The sequence below is a fragment of the Meles meles genome, chromosome 2, assembly GCF_922984935.1.
Source record: "Meles meles chromosome 2, mMelMel3.1 paternal haplotype, whole genome shotgun sequence".
NCBI classification, from domain to species: domain Eukaryota; kingdom Metazoa; phylum Chordata; class Mammalia; order Carnivora; family Mustelidae; genus Meles; species Meles meles.
In genome coordinates, this window is record NC_060067.1 from 182,358,432 (window position 1) to 182,376,513 (window position 18,082).

At 41.2% G+C, this 18,082-nt stretch overlaps 1 protein-coding gene across 1 annotated transcript in view; it reads left to right on the forward strand.

Annotated features, from left to right (window-relative positions):
- The window catches only part of GSR (glutathione-disulfide reductase), a 46,352-nt gene extending 36,290 nt beyond the window's left edge, over window positions 1-10,062 (forward strand). Inside the window, exons 10-13 of the mRNA XM_045997592.1 lie at window positions 2,573-2,684; window positions 4,456-4,587; window positions 6,189-6,322; window positions 9,177-10,062. Of these exons, the coding sequence (XP_045853548.1) occupies window positions 2,573-2,684; window positions 4,456-4,587; window positions 6,189-6,322; window positions 9,177-9,326 (528 nt within the window). The 3' untranslated portion in view covers window positions 9,327-10,062. The remainder of the gene's footprint in view (window positions 1-2,572; window positions 2,685-4,455; window positions 4,588-6,188; window positions 6,323-9,176) is intronic.
- The last annotated feature ends 8,020 nt before the right edge of the window (window positions 10,063-18,082 follow it).

Here is an 18,082-nt window from a genome sequence, read left to right on the forward strand (position 1 = left end):
TCATGGTTCATCTCCCCTTCCAACTTCCCTCAACTCCCTCTCCTCTCCATCTCCCCATGTCCTCCATGTTATTTGTTATGCTCCACAAATAAGTGAAACCATATGATAATTGACTCTCTCTGCTTGACTTATTTCACTCTGCATAATCTCTTCCAGTCCCGTCCATGTTGCTACAAAAGTTGGGTATTCATCCTTTCTGATGGAGGCATAATACTCCATCGTGTGTATGGACCACATCTTCCTTATCCATTCATCCGTTGAAGGGCATCTTGGTTCTTTCCACAGTTTGGTGACCGTGGCCATTGCTGCTATAAGCATTGGGGTACAGATGGCCCTTCTTTTCACTACATCTGTGTCTTTGGGGTAAATGCCCAGTAGTGCAATTGCAGGGTCGTAGGGAAGCTCTATTTTTAATTTCTTGAGGAATCTCCACACTGTTCTCCAAAGTGGCTGCACCAACTTGCATTCCCACCAACAGTGTAAGAGGGTTCCCCTTTCTCCACATCCTCTCCAATGCACATTGTTTCCTGTCTTGCTAATTTTGGCCATTCTAACTGGTGTAAGGTGATATCTCAATGTGGTTTTAATTTGAATCTCCCTGATGGCTAGTGATGATGAGCATTTTTTCATGTGTCTGATATGTCTTCATTGGAGAAGTGTCTGTTCATATCTTCTGCCCATTTTTTTATATAAATTATCTGTTTTGTGTGTGTTGAGTTTGAGGAGTTCTTTATAGATCCTGGATATCAACCTTTTGTCTGTACTGTCATTTGCAAATATCTTCTCCCATTCCGTGGGTTGCGTTTTTGTTCTGTTGACTGTTTCCTTTGCTGTGCAGAAGCTTTTGATCTTGATGAAGTCCCAAAAGTTCATTTTCACTTTTGTTTCCTTTGCCTTTGGAGACATATCTTGAAAGAAGTTGGTGTGGCTGATATCGAAGAGGTTACTGCCTATGTTCTCCTCTAGGATTCTGATGGATTCCTGTCTCACGTTGAGGTCTTTTATCCATTTCGAGTTTATCAAGTATTTGTTAATAAACAGGCTTATACAAGGTCCCATAGCTAGTAAATGGCAGAGCTGAGATTTGAACCAGGTCTCTGTCCAAAAGTTGTACTCTTAACCACTGTGTTGTCTGTTTCCGCTATTTCTCTTCGCACGTGGGAGTTTATACAGGTGGGATCTGCAAAGCCACAAGATGAGCATGCCACATCTTTTTGGAGCCAAAATTTGACTCAGTATGCAGGAAAAAAATTTGGTAAAGGAAACATCAGTATGTTTTAGAGAGAATACCAAATTTATTTGGATTTTTAAAAATTAAAATGGTGGGGCGCCTGAGTAGCTGAGTTGTTAAGTGTCTGTCTTCAGCTCAGGTCATGATCCCAGGGTCCTGGGATTGAGCCCTCTGTTGGACTCCTTGCTCGGTGGGAAGCCTGCTTCTCCCTCTCCCATTCCCCCTGCTTGTGTTCCCTCTCTTGCTGTGTCTCTCTGTCAAATAAATAAAATCTTAAAAAAAAAAAAAATTAAAACGGTAAGCTTCAAACAAGCCTGCTTTTGATGACTGCTTCAGGCTAACCCCTCTAAATTATGAATTAGTGCACTTCAAGAGGAGTGCTTCAGGGGAAAAAAGGTGCCCACCTAGATTTTATTTACTTATTTAATATGAAAAAGAGAGTGAGTAGGAAGAAGGAGAGAATCTGAAGCCAACTCCACACTGAGCGCAAAGCCCATCCCAGGGTTTGATCCCACAACTGGCAGATCACGACCTGAGGCAAAACCAGGAGTCAGATGTGTAACTAACTGAGCCACCCGGGTGCCCCCATTCAGTGGGAAAAGTTTGAAAGTTTGAAAGCGCTGTCTTTGATGGACTCCACAGCAGTAGGAAGTAGCGCATCTGAGAGTTGAGTATTTCCTTTTCATGTTTTACCTGGCCAGCAGAATTGTATTGCAAAGGCGAGTCCTGTTAAACACCTCAAAATTGGATAAAATATTACCTTTTAAATTAAGCAAAAGTTATGAACTTCTCAGCTGGGGTTTTTGTTTTGTTTTATTTTTTTAGATATTTTATTTATTCATTACAAAGAGAGAGAGAGATCATAAGTAGGCAGAACGGCAGGAGAGAGGGGAAAGCAGGCTGCCCACTGAGCAGGGAGCCAGATGCGGGATTCTATCCCGGGACACTGAAATCATGACCTGAGCGGAAGGCAGACAGATGCTTAACTGACTGAGCCTCTCAAGCGACCCCTGAACTTCTCAACTTGTTAAGATGGTTATCATCTTGGGTGCCTGGGTCATAGTCCCGGGGTCCCGGGATGGAGCCCTAAGTCGGGCTCCCTGCTCAGTGGGAAGCCTGCTTCTCTGTCTCCCTCTGTCGGCCTCCCCCCACCCTGGCTCATGCTTGCTCAAATAAATAAATAAAAATATTCTAAAAAAAAAATGTTTTTCATCTTGTGGTTGAATGTTGCGGTTTTCAGATTCAGGCTGAGAAGGTGCTTGAACTGAAGATCCGGAGATTGGGTTTGCCTTTTTTGGTAGATAGGCCAAATAGTGACATGATAGCCTTTCACTTTTTTAGGGGATTCAAACTGATGACAAAGGTCATATCATAGTAGATGAGTTCCAGAATACCAGCGTCAAAGGCATCTATGCCGTTGGGGACGTGTGTGGAAAAGCTCTTCTTACTCCAGGTACTGTTTCTCTTTTCTTGGGTAAGGGAAGCTCTGCGGGTTGTAGAAAACTGTTGAGCCATTCACAGTCCGGTCAACTTAAGCAACGTTGAAAGGATGAGTGTCTTAATGTGGGCAAAATAATAATGTACTGAAATCGTTTGTTTGTACTGATGTTTTCTGACTAATACTTAGTTTTCCTTAAAAGACTTTAAAAGTGCTTTAGTGAAGACTGAAATTGTTATAGAGGTGATAGCTTCTTCCTTCTGAAGAGACTAAGTTAGAGTCTGAGTTGCATGGGGTGACAGTGGGAGGAAGTGGCTTTGGGAAGAAGCAATTTAGAGTGACGTTCTTATGTGATTATGTAGTCTTTTTTTTTAAGGTTTTCATTTTTATTTGTGTGTATATATATTTTTAATTTATTTTTTTAAATAGGCTCTATGCCCAACATGAGGCTTGAACTCATGATCCTGAGATTTGAGAGTCACATGCCCACTGAGCCAGCCAAGTGCCCTGATTATTTATTATAACGACCAAGATCGACCCAACTCCCTTCATCCCATACCTCAACCTACTTTCTGAGTTAACTGGTGCCATTCCAAGCTCTTTGCCCCCTTATATTAGCAACATTGCTCCATCTACTTTCACTCTGTGCCCCTGTGGTCTCTCACCAGCCTTTCTAAAATGGCCCTGGGTCTTTTGTCAGACTGGAAAGTTAATCCAATCACATGCCCAAAGCCTTATAGCTCCTTCAGGAAGTTCTTTTAGCCAAAGCAAAATAACAAGCAAAGTTTCAAAAACTTGATAATAATCTAATTGTTGAAAATTATATCAAAGAAAATTTCTTATGTATCCTACCGATACCTTATTTTGGGAAAAAAATGTGAAATCAACAAAATTAATAACTGATGCTTTTGCTAATGTAAGCATTTTTTTTTTCTAAATAAGAGATTAAAGACAGGCTAAGGAGAATAAACTTTAAAAAAATAAGAAGTAAAAGTAATTAAAAAAATAAACTTAAAATAAGTCTTGTGTGGGCGCCTGGGTGGCTCAGTTGGCTAAGCGTCTAAAAAAAAATAAAAAGTGTCGGACTCTTGATATCAGCTCAAGTCATGATGTCAGGGTGGTGAGTTCAAGCCCCACGTTGGGCTCCAACTTAAAAAAAGAAAAAAAACTTTGTCAAGTCAGTAGCAGCATGACTAAGTGTGTAATTGGCGATTGTCTGAGACAATCATCAGAACCAAATGAGCCCAGAAGTCCCTTTGGACACCAAGATCATGGTCTTTATCCTGCCAAGCAGAGCCCTAATCCGTCAGGGCTAGCCAGGGAGGAGGAGCCATGATGTGATAGATAGCGGGAGGCAGGGGAGGCCTTCTCGGGAACTAAAGGAAAAAAAAAAAAAACCTTACTGTGAAATGAATAAGGTTATAATGTACAACTGCAGTTGCTCAAAACTAATATAGTTTGCTTCATTCGTATTGTATCAAAAAGCCAAGATCCTAATTAAGTAGGTAACTGTCTGCCAGATGATTGGGAACTAGTAAATATGTCCCACCTTTTTTTTTCCCCCCTTTAATAGAGCGTACAGAATTCACATAAGCTGATAGTTTTGAATTGTTAACCAAGGCATTAGTATGTCTTCATTATGGTGATCTAGATATTATAATGAGCTTTGGTGTGACTCTTTATCAGTATTAGTACATTAAGCCAGAAGAGGAAATGGTTAGTAGAACAATTCTGTGGTTTAAAGTGAGCAATAAACTGAAATGCTGATTTATAAATATCTTTGTAGTTGCCATAGCTGCTGGCCGAAAACTTGCCCATAGACTTTTTGAATGCAAAGAAGATTCCAAATTAGACTATGACAACATCCCCACAGTCGTCTTCAGCCACCCCCCGATTGGAACAGTGGGACTCACGGAAGGTAGGTGTTTAAAAACACAGGTGATTTGTAATTTCCCTCTTCCCTGGAACTTCAAGGGTAGGTTGCTGACTAAACGTATCTTCAGTCCCTAAATTCCACTCCTCTCTGGCTGGCCTCTTATCCTCCCTAACTGCTAACACTTGGAGAGTAGAATTCCTTTTCCCCACACCACCCTTTTTGTCTCTGCCTTTTTTTAGCTTTCTTATTTAAACTAATTTCAAATTTAAAGAAAAGTTGCAAAAATATAGTAGTCCCCTTATCTGCGGTTTCACTTTCCATGGTTGGTTCCCCGTGGCCAACCGCGGTCTGGAAGGAGACGATCCTCCTGACTTATCATCAGAAGGTCAGGAGTAGCCTAACGCTGGGTCACAGCACCCACGTCACTCACCTCACTTCATCTCACCGCATCTGCCACCTCTCATCATCACAAGAAGGGTGAGTGCAGTATGATAAGGCATTTTGAGAGAGACCACATTCATGTAACTTTTATTAGTGTATTATAGTTTTTAATATCAGTTATTGTTGTTAATCCACTGTACCTAACTTACAAATTAAGCTTTATCATAGGTATGTATGTATAGGGAAAAACAGTATACAGAGGCTTTGGTATTATCCATGGTTTCAGGCTCCACTGGGGACCTGGATGGAATGTTTTCCCTGTGGATAGTAGGAGACTACTGTACTACAAAAGACAATGTATACCCATAACTTTACCATAGTTTTTCTCTCCACACACATACACACACACACACACGTGCTTCAGTATCTGTTTCCTGGGAACGAGTCCATTCCTTTACATAAGCAAGCTACAGTTTTCAAAAGACAACATTTAAATTGATACAATATTGGGTGCAAGGATAGGGAAAATAGGTAAAGGGGATAAAGAGGTATAGACCTCGAGTTATAAAATAAATCAGTCATGGGAATGAAAAACACAGCACAGGGAATATAGCTGTTAATATTAAAATAACTTTGTATGCTGACAGATGGTGACTACACTTAATCATGGTGAGCATTTGTCATGTTTCTAATTGTTGAATCAGTATGTTGCATGCCTGAAACTAACATAATATTATGTCACTATGCTTCAGTTTACAAAAAAGGTAATAAAAAAGAAATAAATTCATATAGTATTATCCAGACTTTAGATCTTAGTCACATATTGCTAATTCTCTCAAATAATGTCATTTCTTTCTTTTTTTTTTTTAAAGTAATCTCTATACCCAACATGAGGCTCAAACTCATAACCTCTAGATCAAGAGTCATACGCTCCACAAACTGAGCCAGCCAGCTGCCCCTCAAATAATGTCATTTTTAACACTTTTTTCCCGAATGTCAGGAATCAGTCCAGAATATGATGCATTGTATTTGTTTTCTTACTCCTTTGGTCTCCTTTAATCAAGAGACAAAAATTCCCTAGCCTTTCCTTTGTCTCTCATGACATTGGCATTTACATTACAGAATGTCCCTCATTGTAGTTTTCTTTGATATTTTCTCAGGATTTTACTCAGATTATGTATTTCTGGTCATCTCACTCTTTGACAGCTCAGTGGAATTGTTTAGGTTTTTGACATGCTTTTTTCCCCCCCTGTGCATTATAGATGAGGCCATTTATAAATATGGAAAAGAAAATGTGAAGACCTATTCAACCACCTTTACCCCAATGTATCATGCGGTTACCAAAAGGAAAACAAAATGTGTGATGAAAATGGTTTGTGCCACCGCAGAGGAAAAGGTATGGGGAAAATGTAGTAAGCTGAAGAATGTCTTCAGACTTGGCAGGGATGGGGGTATTTGGCAGCATGGGGAGTGGAGAGACCTAGTTAAGAGTTAAGACTTTTCTGTTTCAACTGGTGCAGTCCTACTTTTATCTGCCTACATATACTGGGGTTCTTTGTAATATTTCGTTGAAAAAGAAGGTTCCGGGGGCACCTGAGTAGCTCATTCGGTTAAGCGTCTGTCTTTGGCTCAGGTCATGATCCTCTGGTCCTGGGATCAAGGCCCACTTTGGGCTCCCTGCTCAGCTCCCTCCCCTTCTGCCCCTCCCCCTGCTTGTGCTCTCTGTCTTTCTCAAATGAACAAATAAAAACTTTTAAAAATAAAAAAGAAAGAAGTTCCATATATTTATGCTTTTAAAACATAGGAAGGAAAATTTGAAAACCACAGAAAAGCTCAGTCATTGACCTATAGGTTAGAATAGATAGACCCCTCAGAAATACTGATAAGTATAAGAACTTAACGGAAGATAAATTTAGATTTAACATAACCAATCAAGGAAGAAGAGAGCTCTTATTCAATAAAATTTTCTGGGATGCCACTTACCTAGTTTGGGTTTAATATTTTGAGGAGCTGTCTGACTGTTTTCCAGAGTGGCTGCATGCTTTTCACATGCCCTCAGCCCTGTGTGAGGGTCCTAGTGCCCCCCAGCCCCTCGCCAACACTTGTTACTGTCTTTAATTGGAATCATCCCAGTGGATACAAAGTGGTATCTCATTGTGATTTAGATTTTGAACAGGTTTGAATTTGAACAGGTTTTTAAAAAAATAATTTTTATAATAGGTTTGTTTGGGTATTAGGTCAACCTTTGGGGCTTTTAAAATTAATTAATTAATTAATTAATTTGACAGAGACAGCGAGAGAGGGAACACAAGCAGGGGGAGTGGGTGAGGGAGAAGCAGGCTTCCTGCTGAGCAGGGAGCCTGACCCTGGCTGGATCCCAGGACCCTGGGATCATGACCTGAGCCACCCAGGTGCCCCCCCATGGGGCTTTTCTACAAATTGAATTAAATATTACAGTGCAACATGGCAGAATGCACTGGGAACATGGCTCTGTAAAGGGACCGCGGCTTAGTTGAAGATTCAGATGTCGTTTCTGGTTTCTTTTGTTAAAAAGAGCATAGTCTGTATGTGATTTGGTGACCCTGTAAACCAAAAGCCAGAAGACATAGTCCCTGGATTATAGAAATCAGCGTCACTGAGGTTTGACAGAAGCAGAGAATCAGAGCAAAGAAGGTTAGTAAGGTGGGCAGCAAATCAAAAGTTGCTGTTTTCTGGCCCTGAATGTTCCTGAATAGTCTAAGATGTCCAGATATTGGATCAGTGAGTCTCTACTTTCCTCTTATCAGTTATTTCTTCATGCCTTTTATCATTCATTCAGTTGATAAACATTACCTGACAGACTACCAAAGACTAAGAACTGGGATGTGGAGAGGAATCCTCGTGCCATCCCCGGAAGTTCTTTGTAAATTCATTTTAGATCACAATATCTAAAAAAATCTGGCTGTGTTATATATGTATGGTTTGGGACTTTTTTGTTGTAAATTGAGATATACTTTTTTTAATTGTAAAAAAAACAGAACATAAAATTTACCATCCTAATCATGGTAAGTATAGAATTCAGTGGTATGTTTTTTCTTTCTTTTTGAAAAGATTTATTTATTTGACAGAGAGAGAGAGAGAGAGAACAGCCAGGGGAACAGTAGGCAGAGGGAAAGAGAGAAGCAGGCTCGCCCTAAGCAGAGAGCCCGATGGAGGGCTCGATCCCGGGGTCCTGGATCATGACATGAGCTGAAGGCAGATGCTTAATAACTGAGCCATCCTGGTGCCCCTCAGTAGTATATTCTTGGTTGGTTGATTGATTGATTTTTAAAGATTTTATTTATTTATTTGACAGACAGAGATTACAAGTAGGCAGAGAGGCAGGCAGAGAGAGAGAGGAGGAAGCAGGCTCCCTGCCGAGCAGAGAGCCCGATATGGGGCTCTATCCCAGAACCCTGGGATCATGACCTGAGCGGAAGGTAGAGGCTTCAACCCACTGAGCCACCCAGGCGCCCCATTCTTGATTTATTTTTAACCACAGTATTTTTATAGCTAAATTTTATACTTTCTCACTTTGCTAAGAATATTTGCTGGAGGGGAACACTAACAATTAACACAGTTTTAAAATGATTGAGAAACAACTGGAAAATGCTATGTGAAACAGATATCTCTTAATGGTCCTCTGTGTGGTCATGCAGTGTGTATGGACTAAAGGCCTTGTGAGGGCCATCTTTTGCTTGGTCCTATGGAGAGAGTGGGAAGCAAATGGAGGCAGGTCCCCTCTGTGTAGAGACTAAAATCTGCAGGGAAGATGGGCTGTAATTTTCTAGTCCCCAAAGAAATAAAACATTGTAGTGAGAGAGTTATGAAAGAGAGAGAGTGGTGCTGGAGATCACATGATAGACAATTTGACTTGATTGGGAAGGCGAATGTAGCTATCAGAGGAATGAATGGGCTTAACTCAAAAGGGAAGGAAACATTGTCCAGGCAGAGGGAACAGCTTGTGCAAGGGAGAGAGCACAGTGAACACTCCGGACAGAAGGAAAGCCGGAGGGGCCTGAGCGGGAAGGGCTGTGTTGGGGGCCTGGGGAGGGACATGGATGCAGGACTGCATAGTTCCCTGTGTCCTGCCATGTCCAGATAAGAGACTCAGGTGTGTTAGAGGTTTTAAAATATCACGTATCTCGCATGACAAATAAGAAATGTATTAATCTACCTAATAAAAGTTTTACTTAAACCGTTTTTCTTTTTTTTTTTTTTTTTTGCTCCAGGTGGTTGGGATCCATATGCAAGGAATCGGGTGTGATGAAATGCTGCAAGGTTTTGCTGTTGCGGTTAAAATGGGGGCAACAAAAGCTGACTTTGACAACACGGTTGCTATTCACCCTACCTCTTCAGAAGAACTGGTCACACTTCGTTGAAAACCCGGACACTCACGTGGCTGGCAGTTGGACCAGTAGACCTGAAAAGAACCAAATTACCACGTTTACTTACGTTCCCCTTTAATGTATTTCCTTATTGTAACCGGGAAATTTTGATAGTGGAAATTTTCAGCGCATAGGACTTATTTATGTAATTAGAAATTTGTTTTTTCATCCAGGGTTAAACTTCATTTGATTCCACTTCATAGTAATCAATATTTTAAAGCTGTTTCATTTTTTATTTACAGCTCTGTGCTAGCTGTTTGTTTTGTTCTGTTTTGTTTTTGTTTGGGCCTCCTCCCAGCTATAAAACTATATGAAGTACCGTGAATTAAGGTACTTGAATGAATACAACTTGCTAATTTTTAATAGATGAGGACACCAGCTCTGAGTATTACAAAGCTGCTTCAAAGATGTAACTTTTCTCTAAAAATGTATAACATGAGGGACCTACCTTTCCTATTTTCTTTCTTTCATTTTAAGTGTTAAAAAAAAAATCATGTTCCTTTTATGAGGTGAAGCACATCAAACTTGGGAAAGATTTACACGAGCAAGGGACATTTTGGAAGTGATTTCTTCTTTCAGAAGGAGAGGAATTCGAAGTCTCTTCCTCTGCTAAGAGTTCATAGTTCAATGAGAGATTTCAGGTTTTTTCTATGTTCTTGTCATTCTTTTTTTCCTGAAAATTATTTCCAAAAAAATGAAAATAAAATCATAGACTTTTCTTCTAACAAAATTTGTTATTAGGAATTTATACCTAAGAGATCATTTTCTAAGACTGTTTCACATTGGGGATTACATGCTAACAGTGAGCTACCTTAAGTAGGTTTAAGGCCTTATGGGAGTGGGGACGGAGGTTTTTATAGATTAAGAGCAGAGGTAGGGGTGCCTGGGTGGCTCAGTGGTTTAAGCCTCTGCCTTCAGCTCAGGTCATGGTCTCAGGGTCCTGGGATCGAGCCCCGGATCGGGCTCTCTGCTCGGCGGCGAGCCTGCTTCCTTCTCTCTCTGCCTGCCTCTCTGCCTACTTGTGATCTCTGTCTGTCAAATAAATAAATAAAATCTTCAAAAAGAAAAAAAACAGAGCAGAGGTATAAAAGAAACATTTAGCAAAGTTAATGGTTGAGTTGGAAGAACAATCTAGAAATCACTTGGGTTTTCAGCATTTTATTTCCATTAGCTTTCACCAACTAGGTAAGCTAGTTCAAGTTTTCCAAGGTTTTCATTAGTAACAGTGCTACTGACTTCTTTTCTTGAAGCTTTTATCGAATGTCTTTCTGGTCAGCCATGTCCAGGTTGCTGACTTACTGAGTAGGTCCAAAGTCATCAGAAGAAAAATACTATGTTAGTAACTAGGTTATGTAATTGTTGCAGCAGGAAATTGGGGTCTAAAAACCCTAACATGGACTGATACAACTACTCCCCCTCTCTTTGTCAACTGCCTAAAAGATAGTGGACCACGGTTCTCTGCCAACCCGGTTTGTGTCTTACTCTGCATAGGGCCGAGACTTTAGGTGTGACTTTGTAAGGAACAGGGGAGATGCTACTAGTTAGAGCCACTCTAACATCACGTGTTTTTTCCTTAGGTGTCCATTGCCCTGATTTTTTTCTGTGTCCGCGGTAAACCAACTTGAAAGTAACCTTTTCCAAGTTGCAGTGTTCATTCTCGTCAGTTCCCAAACAGGTCTAGCCTGTGAGGCTATCTGGCAGCACAGTCTCTATTACACAAAGCACTGAGCAACATCAAGATATACAAAGCGGCACGTTGTGTAGTATCTGGCACATTATAGGTCCGCTCATTAGAGTGGGTGTTGCAAGAAAGACATAGTATACAGTTGACCCTTGAACAACATGGGTTTCATGGTTTGTGTGGGTCCACTGAGAGGTGGATATTTTATGGTATTTTCTTTCTGATTTTCCTCTTTTTTTTTTTTTTAAGATTTTTATTTATCTCTTAGAGAGAGAGAGAGAGAGCACAAACAGTGGGGAGTGGGAGAGAGAAGCAGACTTCTCGCTGAGCAGGGAGCCTGATACGGAGCTCGATCCCAGGACCACAGCCTGAGCTAAAGGCAGATGCTTAACCAGCTGAACCACCCGGACAACCCCCACCCCCACCTTCTAATTTTCTTAATACCATTTTCTTTTCTCTAGCTTATTGGTTTTTTTGGTTTTCAGTGAGCTCTATGCCCATGTGGGCCTTGAATTCATGACCCCAAGATCAAGAGTCACAGAGTCTGCTCTACTGACTGAGCCAGTCAGGTGCCCCTCTAGCTTATTTTATTGTAATAATGCAGAATATATAATACATGTAACATAAAATAATGTGTTAACCGATTGTGTTGTTGGTAAGGCTTCTGGCCAACCGTAGACTATTAGCTCTTAAGTTTCTGGGGAGTCTGAAGTTATACCGGTGTTTTACAATTGTGGAGATTTGGTGCTCCTAACCCCCACATTGTTGAGGATCAGCTGTACTTGGTTTCAAGTAATCATGTACTCTAGAATAAGAGATAAAATTCTACACAAATAATTGCCTAGAATGGGACAGTTGGGAGTGAAAGGGGGCACTATTAATTAATTGGAACAATGGGCACTAATTTGTACTATTATAGGAAAATGGGACAGTGCCAAAAAAAGCATTGTTGGAAGAGGTGGAAATATGCAAGTTAAATGACAGGAAGTGCCGTTTTGCTGGGAAAACTGAAGGGCATGAGAAAGAAAGATGTATAGGGTGTGGAATTTGGGATTGTGGAGGAGGTCGGAACTTGTGGAAGGTACAGTAAGGCAGAATTGGGCAAAGAACACAAGAGAAATAATAAGAGTTCAGTTTGGAGCATTAGAGAAGATGTTGGTTTTGTGTAGAATGTTCTTCCCCATTTGTTTACATGATGGTCTGATTCTGTGTTGCTGCATTACAAACTTCCTGATAGCTTAGTGTCTTAAAATAGCAACTTTTTTTTTTTTTTTTTTTTTTTTTTTTTAACCACAGTTTTGTGGGTCAGGAATTGAGGCAAGACTCAGCTTGCAAGGATGACTCTTCTGTTGCTGTTGATAAAGATCATTTGTTGGTATTCAAATTGTAGATGGGCTGGTCTAGAGATTCTGAAACTGTCGTTCATATGTCTGGCAGTTAGACAAGGATGACTGACCGGAAGGCTGGCCTTAGCTGGGACTGTGAACCTGAGTGCCCACGTGTAGATTTTCCAACATAGCAGTCGAAGAGTTGAGGGACTTACACGGAATCTCAGGGCTTTCAGAAACTGTTCCAAGATTCCCAGACAGATGCTGCAAGCCTTATGATCTAACCTCGGAAGTTCTAGAACATCACCTCTGCCAGATGCTGTTGGTCAAGCAGATCACTAAGGCTGGCCCAGAGTTTTGAGGGAGCAAATTGGACTCACCTCTCAGTGGGAGGAGTAGTAAAGAGTTTGTGTCCATCTTTAATTAGACACCTGTCAACCTGCTCAGTTTACAAGACTTGACTTAACCTGTCTTTGTGAAGACTTCTTTAGTATTTTTATGTATTATATGTTCCCATAACAACCTGTCTCATTGTAAGTCTGTGGTCACATAGTAGGTCCATGTTTACTTGGTCATTTTACATTTAACATCAATCAGTTTTATATTCTCAGTGTTGAGTTTCACAGTACTACTGTCCCTGGTATATCATGTAGCAACTTCTGCTGCAAGAAGGCAAAGCCAGTGTTACTGTGTGATTTTTGACACTAAATAGTAGAAAAGGCCAAGATTTCCATCTTTTTAGAAAAATTAGTAGGTAGGATGTTCAGGTCTTCAACAGATTTTTCCCTTTTCATGAATCTGACCTCCTTGATGTAGATGAAGAGCTATTCAAGGTGGATATGGAAGGTGGTTGCCATTGTACCTGACTCTGAGAAATACTCTTATTGCCATTGCCTTTGGTACAATATTTCAGCATGTTGGTTCGTAAATGAAGATCAGAGTCAGTGTTTCAAAGGTAAGCGGCTATATCCAGTCATTTCTGTATTCTGTGTAGTATGTTTTAATGGCTGTTTAATGTGTTGGGGCAAATCAAAAGGTAATTGTTGGATGCTAGGGCTGGGTTCTATCTAGACTTTAAATTTTTATGGAAAGTTCCTCTTTTAAGTTTTTTAAAAAAATATTTTATTGACTTGAAAGAGAATGCACGCATCAGAAGAGGGTGGGGTGGAGGGAAAAGGAGAAGCAGACACCCCACTGAGCAGGGAGCCTGACGCAGGGCTTGATCCCAGCACATAGAGGTCATGACCTCAGTCAACACCCAGGCACTTAACCGACTGAGCTACCCGCCCTCTATTTTAAGTTCTTTATCTGTAAGTTGTAACAACAGACATTTATTTGTTCTTTATGGCTGTTCAGCATCTAGATCCCTTAAGTTTGGGGAATCCCAACCTTAATAAATCTCAGAACAAAGCCCAGGTATCTCTCCACGTAAACCTGAAAAATGCCAGGTGCATGCTTCTTAGGCTCCCCTGCTGCTAGGGAGAAGGCACAGGACATAGACTTGACTCATCAGATATACCTGCCCCTGACTACTCAGAAACAAGTGATGCAAAGAAATAGGGGTAGAGAATCCATTCTAGTAGCAGGTGATGGCGGCTGTGGTAGCAACATCAAGGGGCAGCCTGGCAGCACTACTGGTTCCTGCCATGTCAGTTTCTAGCGATGGTGGCTGGAACCCCATAGCAGCAGTGGTGAGCTTACTGGCCCATTTCCGAGTCATGATTCTGGCCATCATGGCTCTAGCTGCCTGGTCTCTGACCCTGGATCACCAGCCCTCTAATTAAAGATTCTGTGAGCTACCCTACGTAGGATACATTTCATTTCACTTAAACGGCTACACGAGTTTCCAATGTTTAACTAAGGACTGTGACTAGTAGTTTTGTTTCCTTAAAACAATCTTTTTTTTTAAGATTTTATTTATTTATTTTTTAAAGATTTTAATTATTTTTTTTTAAGATTTTAATTATTTATTTGTCAGAGAGAGAGAGAGACAGAGAGAGAAAGATCACAAGTAGGCAGAGAGGTAGGCAGAGGCAGAGGGAGAAGCAGGCTCCCTGCCGAGCAAGGAGCCCGATATGGGACTCGATCCCAGGATGCTAGGATCATGACCTGAGCCGAAGGCAGCTGCCCAACCAACTGAGCCACCCAGGCATCCCAAGATTTTATTTATTTTTTATTTGACAGATAGAGATCACAATTAGGCAGAGAGGCAGGCAGAGAGAGAGAGAGGAGGAAGCAGGCTCCCTGCCGAGCAGAGAGCCCGATGCGGGGCTCGATCCCAGGATCCTGGGATCATGACCTGAGCCGAAGGCAGAGGCTTTAACCTACTGAGCCACCCAGGCAATCCTCCTTAATACAATCTTGAACTATAAGAAAACTTATCTATGAACTCTTATGACATTGCCATTAAATATTTGTCCACGTATCTGTTCCTTTGCTCCTTTCAAAAGCAAGGAGCAGGCTCTACACATCTTTGGACCATGTATTCACTGTTTATTGCAATGCCCAATACTATTGAATGAATGACAGTGGGGGAAGATGACAAAATTAGAATGTGTTGTTTGGAGAGGACCTTGATAAATGGATGAAAAGATTTGCAATGAGAAGTCATTAAAGATTGTGAAGGGAGGGGCACCTGGGTGGCTCAGTTGGTTAAGCATCTGCCTTCAGTTCAGGACATGATCCCCAGGTCCTGGGATCTTGTTTGGCTTTCAGCTCCCTGCTTAGCAGGGAACCTGCTGCTTCTTCTCCCCTTGCCCATACCCCTATTCCTGCTCTCTCTCTCACTCTTGTGCATGCACTCTGTCTAATTAAATAAAAATATTTTTAAAAGATTGTGAAAGGAAATGCTATCAAAGTGGGTTTGTAAGATTAAAGTAGAAATACGAAAAAAGTAGAAAGTAGGGTGGGAGATCAGAAGTGAGGCTGAGACTATCTGTGTGAGGTAACAAAGGGCCAGGATTGGGGTGGTGGCAGTGGGAATGGGAAAGGACACATACAAGAAAATCTGCAACCGAAGAATCAACAGGATTCATGAACTGGTTGAATTTAGGGCTTGAGAGAGAGAGAGGAGTCAAAACTAGCCCTGAAGTTTACAGCATGAGGGACTGGGAGAAATACGTCATTAATAGATCATTCATAAAATCCCAACAGCTGGAAAAAGTTTAAAAGGGGCAGATGCTATGTTTTGGACATTTTGAATTTGTGGTCCCAGTATTTATCTGGATATGAAAAAGATGGGAGTTTAGGAGAAAAGTCAGGACTAGCCAGACAGATTTGAATTGCATACGTGGAGGTCATAGTTAAATGCACCAGTGTGTATGTATGTATGTACCTATATGTATGTACATAAATATATATGTGCACATACATATATAAATCTTAAGGCAAGAAGGTGTGTTAAGAAAGAGAGGCTAGAGTGTCAATAATGCCTAAACTGAAGGGGATAAGGAGACAAGACCTCAGAGGAAAGAGATGGAACAGGAGTAAAGACACGAGGAAAGAGCTCAAAGAAGGGAATGGTACACAAGAGGCTGCTGAGCCTAAAGACGGCAAGCTACAGGAATTCACAGAAATGTCGATGTTCTCCAGCCAAAGACCAAAGGAACCCTCATTGAGCAAGCTGGGTTTGTTACTTGTTGCACTAAAGGTAACATATATGGGGATATAGAGGGACATAGAGTTCTTTCTTAATTTTTTTTTTTTTTAAGATTTATTTGAGAGAGAGCACACAAGTGAGAGAGTATGAGCAGGAGGAGTCGCAGAGTCAGAGGGAGAAGCAGACTCCCTGCTGAGCAAGGAGCCAGATGCAGGGGTTTCATCCCATGACTCTGGGATCATGACCCAAGCCAAAGTCAGATGGTTAACTGACAGAGTCATCCAGGTGCCCCAGTAAGAGTTCTTTCTAACAAAGAACCCATTATAGAATATGGAGTTTCATTGGGTAATTTGGGGGAAGGTATAAGGAAGCGGAAGTTGATTCTAGATTGGTGTCAAAAAGCAGGGGGCAATCTTTGGATTTGATATTACAATAAATGTTTGTCTGCGGCGGCAACTCTCCCCCCCTCCCACCGCCGCACACCTCCCAATTACTAGTCGTTGGCAAAGAATAGCAATAATTCATTCAGCAAGGCGGGGGGGGGGGGGCTGTGTGGTATTCTGTGCTGCGTGGTGATCTTGACTAAAGTGAGTATTCTGTGAAACTCACTATGTCCAACAGGAGAAAGATATGATTTAGATTCATTCTCAGACGTCACAGACTGTTTGTTTCTTTCTTAGGAGGTTATTGGTGACTTGAGATTCCAAGTTAAGTAGAGATGTAGGATGAAAATAACAAAATAAAAATGGCTAAAAGTAGATTCTATAGTGAGGAAGCAGCAGCAGCAGCAGCGACTTTAAACTATTCATTCACCTGTTCCAAAGAATTCATTGTCTGTCTGTTAAGGCTCCACTCTGAAGATAAGGGGATTGCTGTGAAGGGCAGGATAAAATCTGTGCATATTTTTACCTGAGGGGATGGAACATGTAAGTAAGGGAAATGGGAGATTGATGATATTGGCAAAAGAGGGGATAATTGAAGAAATAGGTTCTTTCAGAGCAAACAATGAGCATTGCTTAATGCTTTTAAAAGTCTTTTTTTCAGTTTCTTCAATAAATGGTGCTGGGAAAAGGGGCAGCTATGTGTAGAAGAATGAAACGACCATTCTCTTACACCATACACAAAGATAAACTCGAAATGGATAAAAGACCTCAACGTGAGGCAGGAATCTATCAGAATCCTAGAGGAGAACATAGGCAGTAACCTCTTCGACATTGGCCACAGAAACTTCAACTTCTTTCAAGATACATCTCCAAAGGCAAAGGAAACAAAAGTGTAAGTGAACTTTGGGGATTTCATCAAGATCAAAAGCTTCTGCACAGCAAAGGAAACAGTCAACAAAACAAAGAGGCAACACACAGAATGGGAGAATGTCATATTCACAAATGACACTACAGACAAAGGGCTGATATCTAAGATCTATAAAGAACTCAAACTCAACACACACAAAACAGATAATGGCGTCAAAAAATGGACAGAAGACATGAACAGACATTTCTCCAAAGAAGACATACAAATGGCTATCAGACACATGAAAAAATGTTCATCTTCACTAGCCATCAGGGAGATTCAAATCAAAACCACATTGAGATGCCACCTTACACCAGTCAGAATGGCCAAAATCAACAGGAGAGTAAACAACAAGTGTTAGAGAGGATGTGGAGAAAGGGGAACCCTCTTACACTGTTGGTGGGAATGCAAGTTGGTGCAGCCACTTTGGAAAACAGTGTGGAGATTTCTTAAGAAATTAAAAATAGGGGGCGCCTCGGTGGCTCAGTGGGTTGAAGGGTCTGCTTTTGGCTCGGGTTGTGGTCTCAGGGTCCTGGGATCGAGCTCCACATCAGGCTCTCTGCTCGGCGGGGAACCTGCTTTCCCCTCTTTCTCTGCCTGCCTCTCTGCCTACTTGTGATCTCTCTGTGTCAAATAAATAAAATCTTAAAAAAAATTAAAAATAAAGCTACCCTATGACCCTGCAATTGCACTGCTGGGTATTTACCCCAAAGATACAGATGGAGTGAAAAGAAGGGCCATCTGTACTGCAGTGTTCATAGCAGCAATGGCCACAGACGCCAAACTGTGGAAAGAACCAAGATGCCCTTCAATGGACGAATGGATATAGAAGATATGGTCCATATATACAACG